This window comes from Cyanistes caeruleus, chromosome 2, assembly GCF_971803275.1.
Source record: "Cyanistes caeruleus chromosome 2, bCyaCae1.hap1.1, whole genome shotgun sequence".
In the NCBI taxonomy this organism is placed as follows: domain Eukaryota; kingdom Metazoa; phylum Chordata; class Aves; order Passeriformes; family Paridae; genus Cyanistes; species Cyanistes caeruleus.
Window position 1 is genome coordinate 72,223,492 of NC_141702.1, and position 14,917 is coordinate 72,238,408.

Sequence of the window (14,917 nt, forward strand, 5' to 3'; positions counted from 1 at the left end):
TTTCTGTTAAAGGTGATCCTGAACCAATTCACCTACATGAGCAGTTTCCATGTCATGGAGAACCCTTTGTCTCCCCAGTGACTTTCTTGTTACCGTATGCGGACAGAATGTCACCACCCTTAGCAGCTAAATTTCAGGGGAGCAAGCACAAATAATATAAAGCACTTCTGAGCTGAGGAACAGCAGGGTACCAGCTCAGATTAATCTTGAGTAGCTGCCTTCAGTAACAAGGAAAGATGGTCTTTATTACCTCAGAGTGCAGTGGGGTCTTTACAAAGGCAGAATTCTATCCTTCTTACTGAAATAAAGCACACAACACTTGGACACAGCCCCTCCTGCTATAATCCTGCCTTTCCTTTTCCCCTCCCACAGTGGCGTGGTTCACCTTTGACCCCTCCTCAGCTCACAGAGACATAGTGCTGTCCAATGACAACCAGACTGCCACCTGCAACAGCTACGATGACCGCGTGGTTCTGGGCACCGCAGCCTTCTCCAAGGGCGTGCATTACTGGGAGCTGCAGGTGGACCGCTACGACAACCACCCCGACCCAGCCTTCGGCATTGCCAGGATTAACGTGGTCAAGGACATGATGCTGGGCAAGGATGACAAGGCCTGGGCCATGTATGTGGACAACAACCGCAGCTGGTTCATGCACTGCAATTCCCACACCAATCGGTGAGTGCCGCCTGGGGGCTTTTCTTCTCACAGACATTTTTTCCTGCCCTGCATCAGAGGCAGGTGTCTCAGCAAGTCATCTAGTCCAGCTCCTGGCTAAATGTGCTTATTTAATTCCTTCTTAAAAATCACTGTTGGCAGTGATTGCACCTCAAAAGTCTGTGTTGGTGTTTGTTATCCTCACTGTTACCAGTTTTTTCTTGAGAACTTGCCTAAATCCTCCCTGCTGTGATTTAAACCCATTACTGCATGTCCCACCCACATCAGTAGACAGGGGCACAGCACAGTGGGATTCTGGACTTCTCTGGTTGCTAGAGGGAGAAAGGTGCTTGATTCTCTTTATAAGGAGGAATCTTGGCTGCAGAATTTACAATATTTATGCTGCAGGTGTTTGTTTCCAGTTCTGAAAGCCATTAAGGGTTTTGCTGTAGGTCACAGGGAGGCAGTTCTGGACACAAGGAACTGTTTGGCAGTGAGAGCTAAGCGACAGCTTTCATTCTACTGAGCCATTGTACCGAAGAGCTTTGAAATGCACCTCAACTAGTACAACCAACTTAGACACGTTGTAGCTGCAGGTACCTCCAGGGATGGATCACACAGAGAGAACAACTGTCAGCACAGATCCTGTGGCGTGCTGACATGTTTGCATGACTTTCGGTGCTCAGGATCGTTACCTCTGCCTACTTCTGGCTTCTGTTTCATTGAAGTGTTGCCAGACTGTGCAGGGGACACATGGCTGACTTTGCTTGAAGGTATCAGAGAGAACTGCACTGCTCTCTTTCTGTGTCCCATGAGAGGGTCAGCCTTAGCTGAAGGTCAGCTCAGATCTCCTCTGAAGAGGATCCTAAGTCCCTTCTTTTGGAAAATGGTGTATTCATACACCTGTTCTACCACAACAGGGGACTGATGTATGGGTGAAGTGACTGAGTAAGGATATTTTGCAGGTCTGTGGCAGAGCTGAAGTCGACTTTTGTTTAATTTTCTACTGACTGTCTCAGCTGGTCTTCCACTCTCAATGTCTCAGGCGTTTTTTCTGTTACACCAAACGATTAAAACAAAGTTTTGTAGTGATTTTTGAAACACTGAAATGCAGGTGTCTCCTTAAAGAGATAAGGTTGTGTCAACATGCGCTGTATCCTAAGGCTGATGGTAATGTCTCCCATTAAACAGTCATTTATACTCTACAGCATACCTGTGCTTTAAGGAAGTGCACTGCAATTGCTGAGAATTTTTGTTTGAAACATCGTTTGATTTTTCATTTCATTACAGACAGGTGGAAGAACCCTGTAGCTGGATCAAATGCTATCTGAAGTTTGCTTGGATTGTTTTCCATGGGCCCAAAGACCTTAGATCATGTCCCAAGACAATGTAGAGTAAAATAACACCAGTATAATAAATATGACAAAAAGTTCTCTGTCCCTTTAACATCTTGATTCGATTCATGGCGGAAGTAATGTTAAGCTGTATTAATTTTAATGCTCTGTGGAACAGCTTATGTTTTCTGGAAAAAAGCTGGCAACCATTCTGTGCACCACTGTCCCAGAAACCTATTTTATGGATTTGGTCCTCAGCATGCTCCTCCCGGCAAGCAACACACAAGCTAAGCAAAAGCTTTTTTCTGGGAAGCACAAACAATGGAAACACTTAGGATTTCCAATCATCCTGCTTATTTGGGAGAACAAAGTGCTTTCTGTTGATGATACTTTCCCAGTTTTTACCTGATAAAGCACAAAGGCATGTGCCAGGCATGGATAGACCCATGGAATATCTGTTCAAGGGAAGTACACTCGCAAAGGGCATGTAGTCTTACGAAATCACATGCGCTTCAATGAAATTAGGTCTGGGCATTATATTTTTAACTGTGACAGTCAACTAGGTCATTTTTTTAACTCATTAGCTGTAATAGTCTTGTGGAAACAGTTATTGCTGCCTATTTATTTTTCCCCACTGGACACGAGTACATGACAGCACAGTATAACTATCCAAAGCGAATTCCTTGACAACTTTCAGCCTCTGGGATGATGTTGTGATGGAAGTTACACCTCAGTAATAGTTTTTTACTTCCTAATCTTTGTGATAATAAATTAGGGTAATTAATAAATGACTAGTTTTAAGGATTACCTGAGGCAGAGTTTGAAAGACTAATTTGTGTGACCTGTCACATTTAGAGGACTTTTCTGCTCCTTTCAATCACAGCATGCAAAATTGGGTCTAGCATGACTTCTGTAATGCTGGAAGAGGCATGAACAGAAGACTCTAATGCATCCAGAAATAGAGGGAGAACAGGCTTCTGAGAACAGGCTGAGGAAACTGGTTTAAGAAAATACTTTAGGGCAGAGATATAGGTTTGGGTCCAGAAATCTGGACCCATCTGGGAAAACCATGGAACAGATCCTTCCAGAAGCTATGCTAAGGCACATGGAGGACAGGGAAGTAATTCAAGACAGTGAGCTTGGCTTTACCAAGGGCAAGTCCTGCCTTACCAACCTCATGGCCTTCAATGTTGGAGTGACTACAGCAGTGGACTGGGGAAGGTCTATGGGTAACATCCAACTGCACTTCTGTAAGGCACTTGATATGGTCCCCCACAAAATCCTTCTCTCCAAATTGGAGACATATGGGTTTGATGGATGGACTGTCCAACGGATAAGGAATTGGTTGGATAGTCACATCCAGTGAAACTGGTTGCTCAGAGAGGTGGTGGATGCCCCATCCCTACAACCATTCAAGGTCAGACTGGATGGGCTTTTGAGCAGCTTGACCTAGTTGAAGATGTCCCTGCTCTTTGCAGGGGGGTTGGACTAGATGACCTATAAAGGTCCCCTCCAATCCAAACTCTTCTGGGAGGTGCTGTATGCCCATTAACAAGAGGCACTGACATTCAATGCAATAGATCTGTTCCTTGGCAAAGTTCCCAAGAGCAGGGCTACCAGGTGCTACAGGCAATACTCCAGCCACTACATGTTTATGGAAAGAAGGAGATGTAAATCACTCTGAAATGTTTTATACTGAGAAACAACAGAAAGTTGAAATCTGGAGTACTTGCATTTTAGTCTTAAAAGTTCCTTGCAATCAGGAGAGTCTCTTCATTGACTTCAGCGATATCAAGAGCAGGCTTTTTCATCACACAAAAATGCTACAGTTGAACAAAAAAAATTCTAATATTGTCAATAGATGTCATAAAGTTGTTAAGATGCTGTAAAGTTAGCACTTAAACTACTGTTATTGGAGAGTTGAACTAATTATTCAGTTTATTAAATTGTTCATAAATTGTTAAGATTTATTTTTAAATAATAGTGAAACTACTCTTCTTAATTCCTCAAGCCAGCTCATGCAATTGTATTCTGCACATTGTCCAAGCTGTTACTGAAAGCATCTTGGAATAACAGCCTCTAGTGCCACAGGCAATGGCATTTTCCATGGTGGCCAAATTCCCTTTTCTGTACTCTGACCTTCCAGGCTTCTGTACAGCAATTCTGTGCTCGGGACTCACTGCTGGGCACAGAAATCAAAATGTGCAGGACAAATGGGATTTACTTGAAAAAATGAAACAGTGTTGCCTATCTCCAGAATTGGATTGTCCTTTAATAAATACTAAGTATATATTAAAGGAGCATTGCAACAAAAACTTGTATTTTCCTTTTAAGTGAAAGGTTACTGGGGTAGTGTGATATAAGTGTCATTAAGTAGCTTAAAAATGGATTACAGTAAAAGAGCAGGTTTTTTACCTGGTGCCACAGAAGTGTTCCAGGAGGGAGCAACATCAGTTTGAGTCTCTTGAGCTATTTGGCTTCTTTCAGCACAACAAAAGCATTTATTAGAAAAAATATCCTGTAATGCTGTCTAAATGGTGTACATAAGAGTGAGGAAATGTATTGCATAAGTTTTTTCATAAAACAGACTCTCCAAACTCTCCACCTAGAGAAAGCAACCAGGAAAATAGTCCAAAGAGTGCTGGAGTCCTCAAAGTATTATTCCCAAGGAAAGCATGGGATACTGAGTATCCCATGAGGGATACTGAGATGAGAGCAGCTGTTCAGCCCCAGAAGAAGTCCAGCCTCCCTTGCAGCAGCGTGGTGAAGACCTCCTGCCTACTTCGGTTCTCCCTTAATCCTGCCAGAGCCAGTTTCTCACTGTGGGGAGATGGCTGGGTGGGAATGGGGAAATCTACCTGCTGAATTCCTGCAGGATTTAGGGCAGGAATAAAGGGAGAAGGTCCCCATCCTTCTGCTCTGCCCCCACACCCGTGTGGCTCATGTAGGGGCCTCAGCTGGGTCCTGCCCTTGCCTGGTTGGAATCTGCAGGCAGAATCTGCCTCCTCTTCAGAGGGGCTGTCCCCAGGGGCTGCAGAGGAGTCACTCAATGTCACTCAATGTCACTGTGCAGCACACAGCTAATTAGCCCACAAGAAACAAATTAGCTTGTAATATAGGAAAGAACATCTTAATCTCAAAAATGCAAACTTGCTGTTTCTGTTTCCCTAAGAGAATCAATGTCATATAAAAGAATGCAATAAAATCCATTTAAAGCAGGATCTACAATGTGGTGTCCTAAAATCAAAGCTATTCCTAAACAGAGAGAAAATAATCTACTTGTAAATAGCTCTAAATCATAGTACTGTTGCTTCCTACAATCTCACAGTGAGTTCTAAGACTAAGTGCTTTCAATAAAAACAGTCTATATAGTGAGATACTCAGGGTAGGTATGCACCTTATTTTGATGGAAAATAATTTATTTTGTGGTTTGGAGAAGAGCTTAGAAAGAAACCTATTAATGCTTATAGGACCAGAAATCAAATCAAAGAAATCTGAGAACAGTGAATTTTCACATCTTACACCTCTTAGGGTCAATCCATGATTCTTAGCTATAATATTATTGTCTGAAGAGCTTTAAATGGAGAAGTCAGAACAGTTTTCTATAATCTGGCTTCAGATGAAGTGCCATGTGCCACATTTAGTCTAAAGGAAAACAGTTTGTGACATCTAGTGGACAAGAGGAAAATTTCTTACACTGCACTATATTCTTCCTAACCATATTCCAATCCCCCCTCTTTTTTTTTTTTAATGTTTTGCCTACTTATTGTGACAAATTTTATGATAAAATACCATTAATCTTGTGAATGTTGTGTGCCTGAGGCGAGTGCATAGGACAAAAGACAGCTGCTTCCTTTCCTACTGCAAATTATTTGAAATCTGACTTACCCCAAACAAATTGTGTCAGGCTGTAAATCCATCGCAGAGCCCCATAATATCAGCAGAATAGCAGTGCCTGTGGCTAATCTGCATATCTAGTGGATATTTTTGCTCAGTGTTCTTTAAAGTAATACTGAGTTTGACTAACCCCCAAGTCAAAGTGCATTAATGTCAAACCACTCGAGCGTGTAATGGCTGGCTGAGTCTGTCCTGGCAAGCTCTGACACTACAGTAGCTCTCAGCAGCTGCTCCTGACACAGCCAATTATCACTGGTATTAATAACTGTGCCTGCACATCGAGGCAGCTCCCAGTCCTATAGCTGAGCACCTTGTCAATCAGAAGCTACACTTAGACCTCATCAGTCCCAACTTGCCTTCCTCCCCAAAAGCACTGTCTGCTGTAGCTGTGCTGGCTGCCTGAGCTCTGGAAATCTGGGTTCCCCTAGAGCGTGCCAAGGTGAGTAGTTGAACTGGAAGTCTCTCTCTCGAGCTGTCAGCAGGCATATTGATTAGAAATGAACACCTAGCAAAACAGCTTCCTGCTTTTTAATTTCCTGCCATGCATCACTTCACTCTAACAGGGATACCCAGAGGTGCCGTGTCTCCAGGACTCCACTGGCTCACTTCCCAATTTGTCATTAGCTGAGGGGACTTGTTACCTCTGGACTCCATTTTCACCTCTTAAATTGCAGTTGCAGGACAGGTGGATCTAATTTCTCTTTAGGATCCCCTCAAACTCCCATGGATGTGGTACACATGCTTCAGAAAAAGCATGGATCAGTCATTGCCAAATGCCTCAGGGATAATCATTTCCCTGTTCTGCTCCACGCTCTCTTTGATTAGTAAGGCTGGCTTGTCCTAGAGAGAGCAGCACCGTGTAGCCCTCTGCCTTCACCAACAATGTGCCCTTTGTACCTTAGGACTGAAGGAGGAGTTTCTAAAGGTGCCACCGTTGGTGTTCTCCTGGATCTGAACAAGCACAACCTGACCTTTTACATAAATGGGCAGCAGCAGGGGCCTCCAGCGTTTGAAAACATCGAGGGCGTCTTCATGCCTGCACTGAGCCTCAATCGAAACGTCCAGGTAAATCTTCTGCAGTCCAGCCCCACTTACCCTTTCCAACTAAAGGAGCTGATAGCATCATCTACAGGTAGTCAGTACAGATAGGGCTTCTTTCCTTCTCAGGCTTACATTTAGGCTACTCACACTTTTTGGACTACATTTGACCTTCTGCCTTACCTGACCAATGTGAAGAGTAATGCTGTAAAACAAGTAAAAGTACCTGCACGCACTAATTCCTGCTCCGATTTTCCTGTGATGCTCCACTCGGAAAGCAGTGTCTCTAAAATTCTCCCCTGCCAGTTTGACTAAAAAGCATCTTAATTTACCTTAGATCTCAATGTTTGGAGATAATTAACACTGGCAAATGACACAGCACAGTGGTAAGGAGAGCAAAGGTAACACTGGTCAGAGAATTAGCACAACAGAGAAGACCCAGTCAGCAAATCATTGTTGTGCTCTGTGTACAGGAGGTTTTTCCTCTTGGAGGAACTGTCTTCAAATATAATGCTTTCTTACTTCAAGACCACTGCTTATGGCTAGAAACTGCAGAAATACCCCGGAGCCTGAGGACTGAAGGAGGTCAGCTTAGGTCAGGCAGGACCAAGACAGCCAGGGTGGAGCACTCATCATGTACATGGGCTCCTCTGTCCTGAAGCACTTGGGGTCCCTCCTGCAGAGATCCCATCCACCTTGTACCTAGCAAGCAGCTGGTACAACTACAACTGGTGGCTAGATTTGGGAAAAGATACAGACGCCTGGCTTCTCGGTCCCAAAGTATTCAGGAGGGAAGGGGGAAGGAGACTTGTTTATTTCAAAGACTAGATACCATCTCCACTGATAGTTGTGATTTAAACTCACACCTGTGGTCCCACAGCCCTTTCCATGTCATTTACCTGCACTTTGCTTCACAAATGCTCTTTGCATTTGCATGTCTCAGTTTTGAATCTAATGTTATTTCTTCTTTGTGCAGGTGACCCTGCACACAGGACTGGAGGTGCCACAATCTGTAAAACAGCCCAAGTTGCCCAACAACTAATGAAGCCCCCGTCTGACACTGTGCTGGATTCTGTAAGCTTTCTCAGTGTGTTTTGGCACTTTTCAGTAAGTCAGTAAAAAAGCATCCTCTTCCCTGACTTAAAACACTGTGCAGCATGCTGCTCACCGAATAATTGGCTGGTTAGAGCTAGGCCACTCCATTTTCAATTTAACAGCCATAGCAAGCACATCCACTGGACTGGCACTCGACTGCAGATGGGTACCTGAACATATCTACTCTGCGTTGCATACGTATGTACACTCATGTGCACACACACACACACGAACACATCTGTAAAGCAAAAGGTTAAACGAGTGTATTTTCTCTCTCATGGCTGGATTTGTGCTTAAATATTAGGGATGCTGGAAAAAAATGGGTGAGGATGAAGGACAATGGATGTTGGAGCAGTTTACCAGTATACGAAGTGGATTCCCTCGCCACCTGAAGTCCTTAAATAAAGAAAGCATATGTTTTGACAGCTGAAGCAAAGGTTATATGCTCAAGAATTCCTGGTTGTTAATTACATTCAGGGGCTCAAATAACCATGAATTATTCCTTCTGGCTCTAGGCTGCAGTAAGCTATAGGATAATGTCCCCTTAGAATTCAGTGGCAGAACTTATTATCTGCAATGAGAACAAGATTGGTTCCCAAACGCTGCCATGAAATAGCTGGGCTCATTAGCTAACACCATGATACAGGCAGAATTCAGATACAGAAAGTCAAAAGAAAAACATCCTTGATGCATTTTAGTGTTTGTTATTTAGATGTGACTATGGGAACACTTACAGAAGATCTGATTGTGATTATCAGCACAACTCTTGAAATACAGTGCATGGGAGATTCTTTGAACTGAAGTGATAAGAGATCTATTTAAATGTGGCACATGCAAAGTCTCCCCCATTGAGAAATGCTGCTTTCCAGCCTTGATCCTGATAAAACCTGTGCAGCTGTAGTTCCAATGTAGCTTTGAGATCTGAAGCCTTAATTTTCTATTAGATTACTGTGAGCTAATTAATGTCTTGGTCCTAATGAAACACTTGAGAGAGATTAATAGCAGTAATGCAGAACCTGTCCCTAAGAATTTTTTTGGATTGGGACATAAATCTTTTGCAAGACTCAACCTGTGCCTGGCATCTCCCACGAAAACGAGCAGCAATTTCAGGTGCTGCCCATGACAAATGGAGTCTGACTGACAGTGATCTTTTCTCACAGCCGTGGCACTGTCACCTGCATGCAGTTGTCAGACAAGCAAACACTGGTTTGCCTGTGTGCTTCATTTCCTCTGAACCCAGTTAACATGTGCAGGTGTGTGTGTGTGTATAGTGGCAATGCGTGAGGATGAGATGCAGCAGACTTGGTGAGCCCATGACATCTTGGACTCCTGTCACTCTAACCCCATAGAAGCGTGGTGCTATCAAACAAGAAAAGCATAACCTCTCAAATCCTATCAATGTACTTACTATTTCCTTTTTTAAAATCCTGCTGCTTATACAAGTTTTCCTCTTCAAGCATACATATACGCACACACATATTGTTATCAGGCATGTAATTATTAAACCTGAAAACAAATATTCTAACCAAAATCCAGCTTACTGCTTTGCATTAAAGCACAGCCACAGGACAAACAGCCCAGGCCTGCATTCAGGCAGCCTGCCAGCCCCCAGATACCCTACTGCAGGCCCACTTCTGATCTCTGTCTGGAGCACATCACTCAGGTAGTGCTGAGTGATGGCAGGGCTCCCCTGTGGCAAAGCAGCCAGAATCCTCCCGTGGGTCATCCCACCTCACAGCCCTTGTGGGAAGGGAAAGGCAGCCCAGAACAGAACTGGGCCATTGCACAGACACAAAGCAGTCTGCCATCCTGCTGCCTGTAACCAACCAAGCATCCCGTAGCCCACCTCTCCTGTGGAACAGCAGCGCACCTTCAGCAACGTCAAGACTGAAACGGGAAATAAAACCAACGATGGAAAAAAATAACATATGCTTTTAAGTGAGGAAGCAACAGTACTTCCTTTGAAGTCTGGAATGGATTGTATTAGTAAACTTGTAGACAATGGAATAACTGTGCTATGCTAATCTTGGTTTTGTAAAGACTGTCAGAGACCAACTGTGTTATAACCTTCGGTTTCATTCAATACCATACGAACTCATGCAAGATTTTCTAATTAGCAGGTCTGTTTTAACCTACCTCAGCTAGAACGCTACCAGACCCCAAATTTCCTCTTGAGTGTGCTCTTCTATCAACCTAACAGTTGCAATCATAGCATTGACTTTGAGTATTGCCAGTCAGAGTAGTGTATGGGAATATTGTATATAAATTGCACATAGTTTTTTATATCGGGAAACATCCTGTGATAATTTTAATATAGAAGGCACTCCACTTTCACTTGTATTATAAAAGACAGGGCATCATTTGTTTTGGGACAGAACTCTTGTCTTTACTCCCAAACTTCTGTAAAGGAAACTCAAATGAATTTACATCTTTCCAATCTTCAACCATTGTCAGATGTTTAAAATTAATTCTGAATGGGTTTTAGAAGTGTTTGCAGTACTCAGTTTTTGTTTTTATAGTTGCTTTGGTGTTGGTTCCTGGTGTATTATACTTGGGAAGAACACATTGAGTGACATGTTAATTTCTAATGAATTTGTGGACAGTAGGTAGGAACAGTGAGTAGAGAAGCTCAGATTTTACCCTCTATGCACTCTAACATTCACAAAAGTAGGGTAGCTACCATTATAGTCCTTTTACACCTAGCAGAAATGCAAATAAGTTAAAAGGAATACAGTTAGAAGTAGGCTACCTGCATTAGTAAGGCTACTTTACCCTAGGTCAAAAACTTAACAAAGTGTTTGCATGTGTTGGTTGTGTACACAATCAAGGATTTACATTTGGCATGGCCTGTAGCAATAAACCAGTCATCCTCATACAGTGCACTCTAGTGACTTCAGCTGGATACATTTTCATAGTTTGATTAACAGAAATAATGCTTAAGTAATTAAAATTACTCTAGGAAGCTAACAACTCCACACATGAATATTTCTGCAGAGCATGCAGGGGCCATCTGAACACAAAGCAGGGCAGAATTGTCCCTTTGCAGAATAGCATTAGGTGGGGAAAGGTGGGGCACTCTCATCCTGCCTCTGCTCTGGCTGGAGGTAGTTTCCTTCTCTGCAGGTAACTTCCCTAAGGTTCATCTCATTATAAACCCAGCAGTTTGCACATTCTTTATCTATAATGTCCCTTAAGCCAGTTTTTGTTTCCTCCAAATCCTTTCTTTAGGAGGGAGCCAGCCTTTAGTCGCCACAGAAACTGCGTTGCTGAGTGTCCAGGGAGAACCCAGAGAGCACAAGAGCAGCACAGATACCCAAGGGGACCACTTTGAGTGCTCTTCTTCCCTTTGATCTCTCAGAGATCTCTTCTGCAGCTCTCTGGGGCTCCAAGCTCCTCTGGCACCTGGGCCCACACAAAGCTGCCTGTGATAGGACTCTTCAGCTCCTAGAGTCCAGGTTGCTTCTTACAAGAAGCAGGAGAGCAAAGCCTTTGCACTGGGATAAATCCAATCCACTATGGTACAGAGCCCACACAAGGTAGCCATAAATTGACTTGATGTTTAAACAAAACCACCAGAACACAAATAGGCCCTCCCCTTATTAACAAAACAAAGCTTGACTTCTGCACACACCAGTATGGAACCTCTGAACAGCTGCAAAATAAATACAGCAGCTGAACTTTCTGTCCTGCAGAGCAACAAAGGGTTCTGTTTTCACCTCCCCTGGGAGCCCCAGCCTTTACCTGCTGTAAACCTCCTGCCTCTTTCCTCTGCAATTTCCATTAAGTACAGGAGCACTGTCAGACTTCCCAAGACATGCAATGCTATACAAATTCCACTTCCTTCTTTTCCCTCATCAATTTGAAAAGAGCTCACAAGATGTCTTAGTATGACTTAATGTCAATATAAGCACACATGTAGCTGACAATCCCTTGCTCCTTCTGCTGTGGAAAGGTATGTGCTATAAAATAAATCTCAGTGAGGACAGTAGCATACTGTGATGCGTTACAAATTTGGAAAGCAATTTGGCTTCTAAAAACATAGAAAAGATAGGCAAACAGCACTGTCACCTCCCATACTTGCCTATGCACTTAAAATACATAGAGGAAAATATATTGGACTGAACAAAATAAATAAGCATGAGCTTACATTTATCAGAGTTTAAAAGTATTAAATGTAATTTATTATATGCATAACGTTCCATCATGTTGTAAATAATGCCATGATAGTGTATTGCTGTAGTTTGTTCTTGGCTGGTGATAGAGTTCTGTGGTAGTGCTGTGCAAGTTGTTTTTTATTTCACTTTTTTTCCTCAAAGCAGCATAGTTAGCAAAGATGGCGGAGAGCACCCCATACTCTGGTTTCCCAGTTGTTCTAGAGCAAGAAGAAATGTGAGATGCAGCTTTGCTTTTTGTTTTTGTTTTTTTTCTTTCTTACATGATAGTATGTCTTAAGGTAAGGGAGATGAGATTAAGGCTAAGCTGCCATCACCATTGTATGAAAAAATACTGTGCTTGCAACTGACAACAAGAGGTAGTGCATTTCTGGACCACAATTCAGATCACCTGTCCCTGTGAGAAGGGAGCAGAACTCCACAACCTGGGAACAGCAGCTTTCTGGTGCCATCTAGTACATCCTTTGGTCACAAACAGAAAGATGAAGAAGGAGAGTTGTTAAGACCTTATCTCAGGCCTTACCAGCTTTGCAGCATTCTGCTTGAATAGCAAAACCAAGAATTCAATTTTGAACCAGGCAAGGTAATATAAAAACACCAAGCATCTTGGCTAGATCAACTTTGGAAGGGATATTGCAGTTACAAATCAACCACATTGCACATGTAAAGGGCACTTGTCACTGAAAATTACCAGGCAAAGATAGAGAGTCCTTTTATTTGAATTTTTTTTTTTTTTTAAAGAAAAAAGAGTGAGCTGCTTCTAGTTTTTACTGACAACATTTCTGGTGGTTCCTCTGCCCAGCTCTACTGCACACACAGCCAGCTGGAGCAGCAGCCTGAAGCACAAATCCATCATTAATAGGACACACTTGGTCTTCTCAGGTGCAGAAGCCCATATGCAAACCTCAGAGACTAGATGTGTGGGGCTCCTGCATCTTTTGCACAATACAGGAGACAGATGTGTGTTTCACTGACAGAGGCACTCAGCAGCATTTTCCCCTTCTGTTAAACAACCTCTTTGTTACATTTGTTATTGCAAACAGTTCCAAGCAGAATTAATTTAAAAATTATTTTTTATGCTAATTGGAGAATTTCTAACATTTTCTTGTGAAGCAGTAGATAGAAATATTCCTGGATCCTGATTGCATTCCTTTATCCTCCACCTCCCTTAAATGTTGTCAATAAAAACACTAACCTTCCTAGGTAGCATGGTGAGAAGACATTATGTGATGAATATTAAAAATAAATGCATGAGGTAAACCTGCTGTTATTTCTGATTGTTATATGAAGCATGAGTAACACTAATTTAAATGTTGGCAACTAAAAAAACTGCAAAGGAATAAGAAAATGGTATTCCATTCCAGTTAAATGAAAGACAAGAAGTTGTTTCTATGTTTTCTTAACTACAACATTTTTTTTCTTTACTGTCATTTCCCATAGCTTATATGAATTTCGAGCTGGTGAAATATACATCTCTGCTATATGTGTCTGTCACCAGATCAAGAGGAAAATACAAACTTTTTATAATTTTGTACCTGTAGCAAACGTTTGTATTTTTTGAATTAGAAACAAACTGCTTTTTGTCTTTTGGTCCAACTAAAACTTTGTGTATTATTACTATTATTACCCTTTTTGAGAACCTGACATATAAGTTTATGCTGTTTTACAGTTTCTAAATAAATTCTTATAACATTGCCAACAAATCCAGCATCAGTGCCCTATTTATTATTACAAATTATGATTACAAAATATTATGCCATTACGTTGATGAGGCATTCATACAGTTTGCATGCCTATCTCCTATTGTTAATACTGCTTTCTTACCACAGTCAAGAATAATCCAGTAAATGGAGAAAGCAAAGAGTGTCCCTCCTCAGAGCAACCATCTGTGCCTCAAATTCAGACATACCCTGATTCAGTGGCATGAAACACCTCTCTTTCTCAGCACCACTCCACTAGCTCTGGCTCATGTTGGTTATAGAACACCTGGGATACACCTTAGACACTTTGGGAAATCACCCCGTCTCCAGAAGTTTCTAAGACTGGAATAAGCAGAGGCTGTAAAGAACCATAGCACCAGTAGGTTCTCATTGGAAAGCCCCTTGGGTAAAAGACTGGGCAGAGAAAGCTTGTCAGGGCAGGGAAGACACAGACTTGGTGAGATGGTCTGAAATGACAGATAGCCTTGGAGCTGCACACCCCTCTAAAGCAGATGGGAGCAGAGGGACTCAACAGTGCTTCAGAGGCAGCACACCCAGCCCCTGCAGAGAGGTTCTCACAGAGCTACACAACCTTCACACGTGTCTGTCAGTAAGGCAGAACAAAGCATTCTGACACAGCGACAGCAGTGCCAGGCAAAGAAACAGGAACCCAGCCAACACAGTCAGGAGAAAGTACAGACTACAGTGTGGAGACACCATTAATCACAGCCTTTCTTTTTACCTCCTGCAAAAAACACAACTTGTCATCAACTCCTTCAAGGTAAAGGGTTTGACTGGGAAAAAAAGATAATCTCATGTGGTTTAACACATAGGGAAACAGGGAATAAAGATAACTGCAGTAGGAAAAGGCGTGAGAAAGAGAGCAGATAAGGAGAAATCCTTGAGTTCTTCCTTCATACCTCATTCCTCTATGCAACTGCAGAGGGAAAATAAGATGTGCCCTGCTCTCCTCTTTACATAATCAATGTTTTTCAGTTAATACTGGCTTTCATGTATCAGCACATG

The 14,917-nt window shown here is 42.5% G+C and overlaps 1 protein-coding gene across 3 annotated transcripts in view; it reads left to right on the forward strand.

Moving 5' to 3' along the window:
• TRIM67 (tripartite motif containing 67) overlaps positions 1 to 13,894 on the forward strand; it is a 39,064-nt gene extending 25,170 nt beyond the window's left edge. For all 3 annotated transcript variants that reach the window (XM_086877848.1, XM_023923861.2, XM_086877849.1), the window contains exons 8-10: positions 373 to 676; positions 6,789 to 6,951; positions 7,901 to 13,894. In XM_086877848.1, coding sequence (XP_086733974.1) covers positions 373 to 676; positions 6,789 to 6,951; positions 7,901 to 7,966 — 533 coding nt within the window. In that variant the 3' untranslated portion in view covers positions 7,967 to 13,894. The remainder of the gene's footprint in view (positions 1 to 372; positions 677 to 6,788; positions 6,952 to 7,900) is intronic.
• The last annotated feature ends 1,023 nt before the right edge of the window (positions 13,895 to 14,917 follow it).